Here is a 14,332-nt window from a genome sequence, read left to right as displayed (position 1 = left end):
CAGCACACAGCCAAATGGAACTTGGCAGGCATGCATGTTTTAGCGGGTTGTCCTTCGGTCTGTAAGCGGAGAATTCAGCCCTTAACAGTTCAGGAAAGGCCACTCCAGAGATAACAAGGAAGAGTCACTCATTCATTTATTTAATAGATATTTGTTGAGCATCTACTACACAGTAGGCAAATTCCAGATGCTGGGGATACAGCGGGGACCACAACAAAAATCCCTGTCATCCTGGAACATAAATTTGAGTCAGGGAAAACAGACAATTTAAAAAAGTGAGTGAAACATATATTATGTCAAAGGGTTAAGCCTCAGGAGGAACTTGAAAGCCCAAAGAGAGCTGGGAATGAAAAGGGCGGAAAGCGTGATTCTAAATAGAGTGCTTCAGGTTGGCCTCTCTGAAGAGGTGACATCTGAGCAAATCCAAAAGGGGGAGGGGGCAAAGCTACAGTTATCTGGGGAAGAACAATCTAGCCAGAGGAAATGCTGAGTGGCAAGGGCCCTGAGGCAGACACTAGTGGGTTTAAGGAACAAGAGAATGGTATAGCTGAAAAGAACAAATAAGGAAGCAGAGTTGCAGATGAGGTCCCAGGAGTTATTAATAGGGGGCCTGTGACAGCTAGAAAATGCTCCCACCCCCTATACCCCAAGATACCCACATCCTAATCCCTGGAACCTGTGAATTTTACTTTATATAGCAACGCTGACTTTGTAGACCACATTAAAGACTTTGAGATGAAGAGATTATCCTGGATTATTTGGGTGGCCCCTAAATGCAATCACCCGTATCCTCGTAAAAGGGAGGCTGAGAAAAATCTGACACAGACACACAAAAGAGAAGGTGATGTGAAGACGGAGGCAGAGGTTAAGATAACGAGGCCACAAGTCAAGGAATGCTGGTCACCAGCAGAACTGGAAGAGGCAAGGGACAGATTCTCCCCTTGAGCCCCTGAGGGAGTGTTGCTAATACCTTGATTTCAACTCAGTAATATGCATTCCAAACTTTTGGCATCCGGAACACTGAGAAAATAAATTTCCAGTGTTACAAACCATTTATGGTAATTTGTTAAACAGGCACAGGAAAGTAACACAGGGTCATATTAGGAATGAATTGTTGGTGATGAGGGCGGTCAAAAGGAAATAACGATATTCCAGGAGAAAGATTATGAAACCAAATACCAGGACAATTCTGATAATAGGTAAGAGAATGGATGAGACATCATGATGCTAAATTGATGAGATTTTCTTTTAGGGTAAGTGGAGATAGTGGGAAAGCAAGGAGACAGATTATTAACAAAGTCAGGGGATTAAAAAAGGAAGTAGGAATAGATTTAAAGGGGAAAGACAGTTCAGTTGTATAAGATAGGTTGAATTTACAGCAATCCCAGAGTATCCCATTGAGCAGTGAAAGAAATGAACATTTATTAAGCAGCTACCAAGAAAAGGATTCTTCACATACATTTTCATGTTTAATCATTACAACATCCTTATGAAGTAGATGGCACTTCCCATTTTACAGATGAGAACACCGAGATTCATAGAGTTAGTGACAGTCCTTGATCCTTCCAACATACACAGTGGTTTCCAATGATTTAAGCATCAAGTCCCATATTTTTATTCCCCATGTGCCCTGTGTATTTTTTAAGTAGGCTTCATGTCCAGTGTGGGGCTTGAACTCATGACCCTGAGATCAAGACCTGAGCTGAGATCAAGAGTGGGATGCTTAACCAGCTGAGCTACCCAGGTGCCCCCTGTGCCCTGTGTTTTAAAAGGTTTAGGGGCGCCTGTGTGGCGCAGTCGGTTAAGCGTCCGACTTCAGCCAGGTCACGATCTCGCGGTCCGTGAGTTCGAGCCCCGCGTCAGGCTCTGGGCTGATGGCTCGGAGCCTGGAGCCTGTTTCTGATTCTGTGTCTCCCTCTCTCTCTGCCCCTCCCCTGTTCATGCTCTGTCTCTCTCTGTCCCAAAAAAATAAATAAACGTTGAAAAAAAAAATTTAAAAAAATAAATAAATAAATAAAAGGTTTTGCTTACCAAGCTGCATTTATTAAAGAATTAGTTCTCTATTTTTTGCTATTCAAATGCATGTATAGTCACCAATCGTGATTCTGATTGGCATAATATAACCAGGCTTAGGTATTAAAATTCCAGCCCAAAGCCAATAACATTTTCATTAGTCCTTTTATTCCTCTGTGGGAAAATATACAACTTGCTTTGGTCTACTTAAAATATTAACTATTGCTTGAAGACTTCAGATTAAAAACGAATAACCTTTTCATTTCACCCCAGATAGAGCATGAATTATACCGAGTGTATTGGACTTTTGACAGGGGGGAGTTTTTGTAACAGTGCAAAAATGTTTTCAACTGTGAATGCTGAAATAAACGTTAGGCAAGAAATTTTAAAAAGGGTGGGGGAACATAATATGCCACCCCAAAATATGCCATTTTGACATGTTTATTATTTTGAATTAAAGTTACTTAAGAAACAGTCAGTATGAGAAGGACACTCTGACCCTCCTCTGTCCCCCAAAAGCAGGAAATAAATCTCCCACCTGAAAGGCACCCTCTCTGTCCCAGGAGGGTAGAGCCCATCCTTAATGCCAGAAATAGGGAACAAAGGGCTAAGATGGCAATATAAACAAACTTTGTTACTTTGTCACTAATTTACCATCCCAAGCTCAAACTTTTTGCCTTGTCAATTCTTGACAAATTTATTGTTTGTCTGAAAGGTATAAAAGCTGCCTGCTTTGGTCATTTCTTTAAGTCTAATATTTTTATAGGGCTCCCGTACATATGACATCAAATTGGGTTTTCTCCTGTTAATCTGTCTCATGTCCATTTAATCATTAGGCTGACCAAAGAACCTGGAAGGAAGGAAGGAAGGAAGGAAGGAAGGAAGGAAGGAAGGAAGGAAGGAAGGAAGGAAAGGGGAAGTTTTCTGCCCCTATACCATCCCAAGACGGAAATACAGTTAGAAACAGAGAATCAATGAGAAAAGAAAAGCTAGAAGCTGAAGAGAAATATGTTGGTGTTAACATAAGAGGTCGTACTTGAAGCCAAAGGACTAGGTGAGACCACTCAGCACAGGAGACCAGGGTAGCAGAAGTGAAACCCCTAAGAACATCAAGCACTCCTCTAGAGCTACTGGTTTTTGTATGATACCAGCCACGAGTGGCTGGAGCAAATGTTCAAACCACCAAGAGAGTGAAATATATGCACAGGGCAAAGCACAGCATAAGAGATAAAAATACCAGCTTGAAAAATAGATTTTTAAGCATTAAACTCTGAGAACATAAAGCAGCAGCATGTCAACAACGAAAAATCCTATGGGAAAAAGCCCAGACTTACCGTGGGATCCTGTGTCTCTCTGAGTTTGTGTGCAAATGATAACAATCTGTCCAAAGCTTCCTGAGGTATATTTGGGACCTATTTTATGAGAGAATTGAGAAAAGAAAGAAAGAATAAGTTGGGATATCTGATCAATCAACCAGAAATTATGGCTAGTTAGCAAACAATATTAGAATTACATTTTTAGAAAGTCTCTGATGATAGGTAACATGTTTAACTCCTAGCTAAATTTGCTTATTCATTTTCTCAGAAAACACTTACACCTCTACTTTCTCTTTAACCATCAGGTAACTGAGGCGAAGCTGCCCTTCATTTACACTTCCATCACGAGGATAAAAGATGAAAGGAGTTGCTCAATTAAAAACTGGCATAAAATGTGCCCATAAAAAAACTTTTCATAATATTTCCCTGTTTGTTAGCTTCAGCATGATTTTTTAAATTCTAATTTCAGCATTTTTTCTTACTGAAACCAAACTCCCTCATTTAATCATCATCTTGTATCTACAAAGTGACATAAGGTATCCTTGTACAAGGACTGGATGCTCAAGCTGTTCATTTTTTCAAGGGCTTTTAAACCACACACCTAAGGGGTATAATCAGTTTATCAATGAACTGTGAAGAACAATGGCCCAAATAACACACACTTGTTGCCTGAACTGTAACAATTTAGCATCCGACTCTTGATTTCAGCTCAGGTCATATACTGTGAGATCACCACATCAGTCTCTGCACTAACACTGCAGATTCTCTCATTTTCTCTCTCTCTCTCTCAAAATAAATAAAAATATCACAGAGATGTTAGAACAATGACTGGTATGATGCAACCATTTCAGAAGTAAACTGCTCATGATTCCTTTGATGATTTTTAAGTGACTGGAACTTGAAAATTCTAAGTTCTTTTCAGTATGTACTTTATTTCATTTATTCTTTTAATCAATCCTGTGATATATCCCCAACTTTGGTTGAGTAATTTACCCAAGATCTGGGAGCTAATAAATAGCAGATTTGGCATTTAAAAGCAAGCTGTTTGGGGGCACCTGGGTTAAGTCGCTCAGTCGGTTAAGCATCTGACTTCGGCTTAGGTCATGATCTCACAGTTTGTGAGTTCGAGCCCCACATCAGGCTCTGTGCTGACAGCTCAGAGCCTGGAGCCCGCTTCAGATTCTGGATTACATGTTTCCCTCTTCTCTGCCCCTCCCCCATTTGCACTCTGTCTCTCTCTGTCAAAAATAAATAAACATTAAAAAAGAAAAAAAAAACTTTAAAAGCAAGCTATTTGACTTGAAAGCCTATGCCCTTATTCACCATCATGCTCACAAGACCTAAAATTAATCAGCTCATTCTGGTCTTTCAGAGGGGATGGGTGCATTCATGTAGAAAGGTAATTATTCGTGATCTAGAACAACACTGCCCAGGAAGACTTTCTATGATGATGGAAATGTTCTTTACCTATGCAGTCTGACATGATAACCAGAAGCCCCGTATAATTATTGACCACTTGAAACATGACTGAGAAACTGAACTTTTAAAATTTCTGTAATGTGGCTAAAGCTACACTGAACAGTGAAGTTCTGGAGTTCCACAAGTGTTAAGCACAATACTTGGTTAAGGCAGACATTGAAATAATGCATTATGTATACTGCAAGCCACTAGGTAACTGGTCAGGTAAGTAGAGGATATATTACAGTATTGAGGGGAACAGCATTACTTTATATATTCTAAAATCTAAGGAACTAAGATATATTTGGCCTCCCTGTATAGGAACTTAAAATGATCATCTTTGGCTGATTAGAAGAGGAAAAGGAATCCAAATCTGCCTCCATATGAGGAAAGTGGAGAGCTAGCTTACATCCATGGTTCTCAAAGTGTGTTCCCCAGATCAGCAGCATCGGCATCACCTAAGAAATGCCAAGTTCTCATGTACCACCCCAGACCTAGACACTCAACAATCTGTATTTTATCAGACCCTCCATATGTTTCTGAAAAAATGCTGAAGTATGAGGACCGTTATATCAGGAAATGTGGGAGTAAATGCGAAGAAAAAGCCAGGAATGTCCAACTCTACTCCAGCAGGTGTCAGAGTGCCTTAAAAAAGGAACAGTTGAAGGCCACAGGCTAGAGCTAGCCTCACTCTTACCATTTCCTTAATCACTTGAACTTCTTCACTTTTGGCAAGTGGTTTCATATAATGGAAAAAGAACATGGTTAAGAATTCTGGTCCCAGCCATTGCTGTGTGGTGCTTCCAAAGACAGGGGGTTCTGCCAAGGCGATGATTCTGAAGGAGGGGTGGACAGGAAAAATGGATCTAAGGGGGGGGGGAAATAAAACAAACAAACATAATCATTCATATTAGAAATTAGGTCATGGGAGCTAAAGCCTAGGCAGTGATAACCCCATCATGTTGCTGTTAATATAGTCAAGGCTATTATCCAAAGAACAAGCTTTGAAAAAAATCAGGACATCCTAAGAACCTATTATTAACACAAAAAAGAATCACCTACTGTTAAAATATGTTGGATTATTTCCACTGATGGTCTCCATGCCTTGCACAAACCACCGTTTGGGATATGCTGTTACATGCCCAGCAAAATTTCTCCAAAGTCCCTCAGAACAAAATCCCCTCCAATTCACATTCATTACACAGCTTCCTTTTCTTTATTCAAAATCCCCTCAAAATCTCCTGTCTTGCAAGGAGCCCACTCTATGTAAATCGTAGAAAGACCAAGAAGTATGATCCAGGATGAGAAGGCTTTTTACAACACAGAAAATTTAAGCAGCACAGGGGCTGGATTAAATTTAAAATTTGCAATTGACAATAAGAATAGTCTTCAAAAAGTAGAGAAAATTCAACTTTTAGATCATTCACTCTTTTGTCATTTTTTTGGAAATATTGTGATTTTTTTAAAGTGATCTCTTTTATAAATCTCTGCTAGGGAATCTGACGATATAAATATTCTAGGACACACAGAGGAAGAAGATAAGACTTGCCTTGGTTTATGAAATGACTTAGTATGTTTTGGAGAAGGGACTAGACACCCCTTATCATGATCTAATCATGGGGTGATATTGTCAGTTCTTATGAACTATACTCTAAACCCCAGTGGAAATACAACTTTAGAGGGTAGTATCATCCTTGTTATGTGAAAGAAGATCTGAAACTCAAACACCTGCCAAGATCTTCACAAAAACAAAAATATAGGTACATAACTGGCATTTCTCCAGAAACGGAATACTCATTGCCATTAACTGTTATAATAGAAACCAATAGTTAAGTGCTTAGGCGGCTAGAATATCAGGAGGTAGGAAATGTGTGGAGAGAATCAGATAAGTACTCTGAAGATTTCAGATAAGACCATGTCCTCCCAATAAAACAGGTAGGTCCACGGACTCTCTGACCATGTGATCTGTACATTTAGAGGCCACTCCATGATTTGTAAACCAGGGAAAAGCAGTTTTTGGAAATGGTCATATGAGAAAGGTCTAGAGGAATTCATGAAAGCTACCAGATATCATTTCATTTCTCCAGGTGGGAAAAAAAAAAATCCTTATTTACAGATATTCAAGCAGGGCATGGGAATGATCTGTCCAAAGGAGTTGTTCTGGGAAAACAGGAAAGAACAGCAGCATGAACAGTGCCCGGAAGGCCTGAGGATAGCATGATCGCTGAGGACCGCCAGCAATTAGACAGTCACACAAGAGAACCTGGACACAGAGAATCCTGTCATCTAAAAGCTAAAAGGGAAGGTTATTCCATTTTCCACTCCTGCCAAGTGGTTTGCTACAATCCAGAAAACTCCTGCTTCGTGGCCCAACAACAGATGTTGGATTCATCCCTGCTCCTCCTCTTTCCTAGCTGGGACAAAAGAAGGTGGGAGAGACAGAGCTGCTTTTTTGTGCTTTCACTGCACAAAATTAAATCTGCAGATGTAGTTTCTTACTCAAGATAATGAGGGATACTAAATCAGGGAATAAACAAAGCCAAAATCCAACAAGTAAGCCAAAAGAGGAAGTCTAATTTATATCCTTCAACCAAAAGATCAGGAAGCAGGGACCACAGCTGAGCTGTGGGTTTAGTATCAGAAGAGCAATTAACATGAGAACAAGCAACATGAGAGCAAGCTAGGGGGGTTGACTTTAAATAGGTGATGATCATTGCTTGGAACATACATTGTCTGTGGCTTGCTTTTTGGTATTGACTCTAGCTGGGTACACCCAAGTGAGCTGGCCCAATTTAAAGAGCGGCAGTTTCCGAGACTGTTGATGTATCAGGCAGAGAAGTGTATACTATGAAAACAGCCAGCAAACTACTGAATAACAGGATAAGGACCGTTTTGTTGCTAGGTCACCCCAAAGGCTTCCTTACATATAAATAGGTTATATGGAAAGTCATTTCCTGATGATGATAGGATCTCCACCTCTTAAAGCCGCTGAGTAGAGTACTCCTAAGGATCTGCCATGTACTTTCAGGTGCTTTGAGACACTGGTGTGTAATACAAAGGCTGAATATGTGGTAAATAGTTGAGAATTAGGAAACAAGCACTATCAAAAGTTAAAACTAAGATTAGTGTTCATTTTACTACAATTTAACAACAAATAACAAATGAAACTAAAGATATGGCTTGACTGAGATAAATAACTATTTCATAAGAATTAAAGATGAGAAAAGCAAAGTGCTCTTTTAAAAAGATTTCAGGAATAGAAGTATTGGGGTCAATATGTTTGGGCACATAAGTTTTAGAGAGAAAAGCACTTTCCACTGCTTCTTAGCGATAAGAAGGAATGAAGTATTGATATACATAACAACATGAAATATCTCAAAATAAGTATGCTGAGTAAAAGAAGTTAGATCAAAAAGAGTATATACTGTGTGATCCCATTTATATAAAGTTCTAGAAAATACAAGAGAAATCAAGAAACTTGAAGCAGAGTCTGAGGGTAGCAGAGGAGGGTGACAAGGGTCAAGAGAGAGGGATTACCAAGAGATCTGAGGATACTCTAGGGTGGTGGTCACAGATGTATTCATTATCCTGACTGTGATGATAGTTTCATAAGTATATATAAATATAAAAATTATCAAACTGTACACTATAAATATTCACAGTTTATTAATGTCATTATACATCAAAAAAGCTATTCATTTAATAAAAGAAGAAAGACTTCAGTAAAGTCTAATATTTGGAAGGAAATTATACAGTACATTTTTGTCAAATGTGTATATTGAGGAATTTGAAAGAATGACATAGAAGGTTTTTATAAAGACATTAATCATAAACCAGAAGAGGATCTTGTAACTGGCTTTCTGTACTATAAGACTAGTGCTGAACCTACAGGCTATGTAGTTTTATCTACAGCCCATATTTCACCTTTTTTTCCCGATGCAATGTAGCAAACTGCATGGGCACATTTCTTGCTCATCTTTATGGCACACGAGGTCTAGGGTGGTACTTGGATGACAGCAGATGCTAAATAACTAAATAAATATATTACTGTTGTTAAGAACCATCACAGCAAGAAACTTTTTGAAGACCTCTGATGGCAAGGACAATGGAGGTAATTGATAAGGACTGAGAATAATGATTTTCTACCCAAAAGCAGAGCAGCTCATCTAAATGAATGAATATGTTAGAGAAAGTGCATCCTCTGTATCAAAAAGACAAAACCACAACATACAATAATAATTAGATTCTTTAGAGATACTAGGAAGATGGCGGCGTAGGAGGACGCTGGGCTCACCGCGCGTCCTGCTGATCACTTAGATTCCACCTACACCTGCCTAAATAACCCAGAAAACCGCCAGAGGATTAGCAGAACAGAGTCACCGGACCCAAGTGCAGACGAGAGGCCCACGGAAGAGGGTAGGAAGGGCGGCGAGGCGGTGCGCGCTCCACGGACTGGCGGGAGGGAGCCGGGGCGGAGGGGCGGCTCGCCGGCCAAGCAGAGCCCCCGAGTCCGGCTTGCAAAAGCGGAGGGGCCTGACGGACTGTGTTCCGACAGCAAGCGCGACTTAGCGTCTGGGAGGTCATAAGTTAACAGCTCTGCTCAGAAAGCGGGAAGGCTGGAGGACAAAGGGAGGGTGAGCTGCGGAGCCCCCGGACGACAGAGCTCAGTTTGGCGGGGAACAAAGGCGCTCGCCAGCGCCATCTCCCCCGCCCATCCCCCAGCCAAAATCCCAAAGGGAACCGGCTCCGGCCAGGGAAATTGCTCGCTCCGCGCGAACACCCAACTCTGTGCTTCTGCGGAGCCAAACCTCCGGCAGCGATCTGACTCCCTCCGGCTGCACAGGGCCCCTCCTGAAGTGGATCACCTAAGGAGAAGCGAGCTAAGCCTGCCCCCCCTGCCGCCGTGCACCTTGCCTTCCCACCCCAGCTAATACGCCAGATCCCCAGCATCACAAGCCTGGCAGTGTGCAAGTAGCCCAGACGGGCCACGCCACCCCACAGTGAATCCCGCCCCTAGGAGAGGGGAAGAGAAGGCACACACCAGTCTGACTGTGGCCCCAGCGGTGGGCTGGGGGCAGACATCAGGTCGGACTGCGGCCCCGCCCACCAACTCCAGTTATACACCACAGCACAGGGGAAGTGCCCTGCAGGCCCTCACCACACCAGGGACTATCCAAAATGACCAAGCGGAAGAATTCACCCCAGAAGAATCTCCAGGACATAACAACAGCTAATGAGCTGATCAAAAAGGATTTAAATAATATAACAGAAAGTGAATTTAGAATAATAGTCATAAAATTAATCGCTGGGCTGGAAAACAGCATACAGGACAGCAGAGAATCTCTTGCTACAGACATCAGGGGACTAATGAACAGGCACGAGGAGCTGAAAAACGCTTTAAAGGAAATGGAAAACAAAATGCAAACCACCACAGCTCGGATGGAAGAGGCAGAGGAGAGAATAGGTGAACTAGAAGATAAAGTTATGGAAAAAGAGGAAGCTGAGAAAAAGAGAGATAAAAAAATCCAGGAGTATGAGGGGAAAATTAGAGAACTAAGTGATACACTAAAAAGAAATAATTTACGCATAATTGGTATCCCAGAGGAGGAAGAGAGAGGGAAAGGTGCTGAAGGGGTACTTGAAGAAATCATAGCTGAGAACTTCCCTGAACTGGGGAAGGAAAAAGGCATTGAAATCCAAGAGGCACAGAGAACTCCCTTCAGACGTAACTTGAATCGATCTTCTGCACGACATATCATAGTGAAACTGGCAAAATACAAGGATAAAGAGAAAATTCTGAAAGCAGCAAGGGGTAAACGTGCCCTCACATATAAAGGGAGACCTATAAGACTCGTGACTGATCTCTCTTTTGAAACTTGGCAGGCCAGAAAGAATTGGCACGAGATTTTCAGGGTGCTAGACAGCAAAAATATGCAGCCAAGAATCCTTTATCCAGCAAGTCTGTCATTTAGAATAGAAGGAGAGATAAAGGTCTTCCCAAACAAACAAAAACTGAAGGAATTTGTCACCACTAAACCAGCCCTACAAGAGATCCTAAGGGGGACCCTGTGAGACAAAGTACCAGAGACATCACTACAAGCATAAAACATACAGACATCACAATGACTCTAAACCCGTATCTTTCTATAATAACACTGAATGTAAATGGATTAAATGCGCCAACCAAAAGACATAGGGTATCAGAATGGATAAAAAAACAAGACCCATCTATTTGCTGTCTACAAGAGACTCATTTTAGACCTGAGGACACCTTTAGATTCAGAGTGAGGGGATGGAGAACTATTTATCATGCTACTGGAAGCCAGAAGAAAGCTGGAGTAGCCATACTTATATCAGACAAACTAGACTTTAAATTAAAGGCTGTAACAAGAGATGAAGAAGGACATTATATAATAGTTACAGGGTCTATCCATCAGGAAGAGCTAACAATTATAAATGTCTATGCGCCGAATACCGGAGCCCCCAAATATATAAAACAATTACTCATAAACAGAAGCAACCTTATTGATAAGAATGTGGTAATTGCTGGGGACTTTAACACCCCACTTACAGAAATGGATAGATCATCTAGACACACGGTCAATAAAGAAACAAGGGCCCTGAATGAGACACTGGATCAGATGGACTTGACAGATATATTTAGAACTCTGCATCCCAAAGCAACAGAATATACTTTCTTCTCGAGTGCACATGGAACATTCTCCAAGATAGATCATATACTGGGTCACAAATCAGCCCTTCATAAGTTTACAAGAATTGAAATTATACCATGCATACTTTCAGACCACAATGCTATGAAGCTTGAAGTCAACCACAGGAAAAAGTCTGGAAAACCTCCAAAAGCATGGAGGTTAAAGAACACCCTACTCACGAATGAGTGGGTCAACCAGGCAATTAGAGAAGAAATCAAAAAATATATGGAAACAAACGAAAATGAAAATACAACAATCCAAACGCTTTGGGACGCAGCGAAGGCAGTCCTGAGAGGAAAATACATCGCAATCCAGGCCTATCTCAAGAAACAAGAAAAATCCCAAATACAAAATCTAACAGCACACCTAAAGGAAATAGAAGCAGAACAGCAAAGGCAGCCTAAACCCAGCAGAAGAAGAGAAATAATAAAGATCAGAGCAGAAATAAACAATATAGAATCTAAAAAAACTGTAGAGCAGATCAACGAAACCAAGAGTTGGTTTTTTGAAAAAATAAACAAAATTGACAAACCTCTAGCCAGGCTTCTCAAAAAGAAAAGGGAGATGACCCAAATAGATAAAATCATGAATGAAAATGGAATGATTACAACCAATCCCTCAGAGATACAAACAATTATCAGGGAATACTATGAAAAATTATATGCCAACAAATTGGACAACCTGGAAGAAATGGACAAATTCCTGAACACCCACACTCTTCCAAAACTCAATCAGGAGGAAATAGAAAGCTTGAACAGACCCATAACCAGCGAAGAAATTGAATCGGTTATCAAAAATCTCCCAACAAATAAGAGTCCAGGACCAGATGGCTTCCCAGGGGAGTTCTACCAGACGTTTAAAGCAGAGATAATACCTATCCTTCTCAAGCTATTCCAAGAAATAGAAAGGGAAGGAAAACTTCCAGACTCATTCTATGAAGCCAGTATTACTTTGATTCCTAAACCAGACAGAGACCCAGTAAAAAAAGAGAACTACAGGCCAATATCCCTGATGAATATGGATGCCAAAATTCTCAATAAGATACTAGCAAATCGAATTCAACAGCATATAAAAAGAATTATTCACCATGATCAAGTGGGATTCATTCCTGGGATGCAGGGCTGGTTCAACATTCGCAAATCAATCAACGTGATACATCACATTAACAAAAAAAAAGAGAAGAACCATATGATCCTGTCAATCGATGCAGAAAAGGCCTTTGATAAAATCCAGCACCCTTTCTTAATAAAAACCCTTGAGAAAGTCGGGATAGAAGGAACATACTTAAAGATCATAAAAGCCATTTATGAAAAGCCCACAGCTAACATCATCCTCAACGGGGAAAAACTGAGAGCTTTTTCCCTGAGATCAGGAACACGACAGGGAGGCCCACTCTCACCGTTGTTATTTAACATAGTGCTGGAAGTTCTAGCATCAGCAATCAGACAACAAAAGGAAATCAAAGGCATCAAAATTGGCAAAGATGAAGTCAAGCTTTCGCTTTTTGCAGATGACATGATATTATACATGGAAAATCCGATAGACTCCACCAAAAGTCTGCTAGAACTGATACATGAATTCAGCAAAGTTGCAGGATACAAAATCAATGTACAAAAATCAGTTGCATTCTTATACACTAACAATGAAGCAACAGAAAGACAAATAAAGAAACTGATCCCATTCACAATTGCACCAAAAAGCATAAAATACCTAGGAATAAATCTAACCAAAGATGTAAAGGATCTGTATGCTGAAAACTATAGAAAGCTTATGAAGGTAATTGAAGAAGATTTAAAGAAATGGAAAGACATTCCCTGCTCATGGATTGGAAAAATAAATATTGTCAAAATGTCAATACTACCCAAAGCTATCTACACATTCAATGCAATCCCAATCAAAATTGCACCAGCATTCTTCTCGAAACTAGAACAAGCAATCCTAAAATTCATATGGAACCACAAAAGGCCCCGAATAGCCAAAGGAATTTTGAAGAAGAAGACCAAAGCAGGAGGCATCACAATCCCAGACTTCAGCCTCTACTACAAAGCTGTCATCATCAAGACAGCATGGTATTGGCACAAAAACAGACACACAGACCAATGGAATAGAATAGAAACCCCAGAACTAGACCCACAAACATATGGCCAACTCATCTTTGACAAAGCAGGAAAGAACATCCAATGGAAAAAAGACAGCCTCTTTAACAAATGGTGCTGGGAGAACTGGACAGCAACATGCAGAAGGTTGAAACTAGACCACTTTCTCACACCATTTACAAAAATAAACTCAAAATGGATAAAGGACCTAAATGTGAGACAGGAAACCATCAGAACCTTAGAGGAGAAAGCAGGAAAAGACCTCTCTGACCTCAGCCGTAGCAATCTCTTACTCGACACATCCCCAAAGGCAAGGGAATTAAAAGCAAAAGTGAATTACTGGGACCTTATGAAGATAAAAAGCTTCTGCACAGCAAAGGAAACAACCAACAAAACTAAAAGACAACCAACGGAATGGGAAAAGATATTTGCAAATGACATATCGGACAAAGGGCTAGTATCTAAAATCTATAAAGAGCTCACCAAACTCCACACCCGAAAAACAAATAACCCAGTGAAGAAATGGGCAGAAAACATGAATAGACACTTCTCTAAAGAAGACATCCAGATGGCCAACAGGCACATGAAAAGATGTTCAGCGTCGCTCCTTATCAGGGAAATACAAATCAAAACCACACTCAGGTATCACCTCACGCCAGTCAGAGTGGCCAAAATGAACAAATCAGGAGACTATAGATGCTGGAGAGGATGTGGAGAAACGGGAACCCTCTTGCAC

At 40.7% G+C, this 14,332-nt stretch overlaps 1 protein-coding gene across 1 annotated transcript in view; it reads right to left on the bottom strand.

The window, feature by feature from the left end:
• VWA8 (von Willebrand factor A domain containing 8) overlaps positions 1–14,332 on the bottom strand; it is a 374,773-nt gene that overhangs the window by 229,093 nt on the left and 131,348 nt on the right. Inside the window, exons 19-20 of the mRNA XM_047074862.1 lie at positions 5,485–5,653; positions 3,348–3,425 (exon numbers count right to left, since the gene is read on the bottom strand). Coding sequence (XP_046930818.1) covers positions 3,348–3,425; positions 5,485–5,653 — 247 coding nt within the window. The remainder of the gene's footprint in view (positions 1–3,347; positions 3,426–5,484; positions 5,654–14,332) is intronic.

Source organism: Lynx rufus, unplaced genomic scaffold (genome assembly GCF_022079265.1).
Source record: "Lynx rufus isolate CCGP_SWC_20201006 ecotype Redwood Valley unplaced genomic scaffold, mLynRuf1.p SCAF_1, whole genome shotgun sequence".
NCBI lineage: Eukaryota > Metazoa > Chordata > Mammalia > Carnivora > Felidae > Lynx > Lynx rufus.
This window is presented reverse-complemented; position numbering and strand designations above follow the sequence as displayed.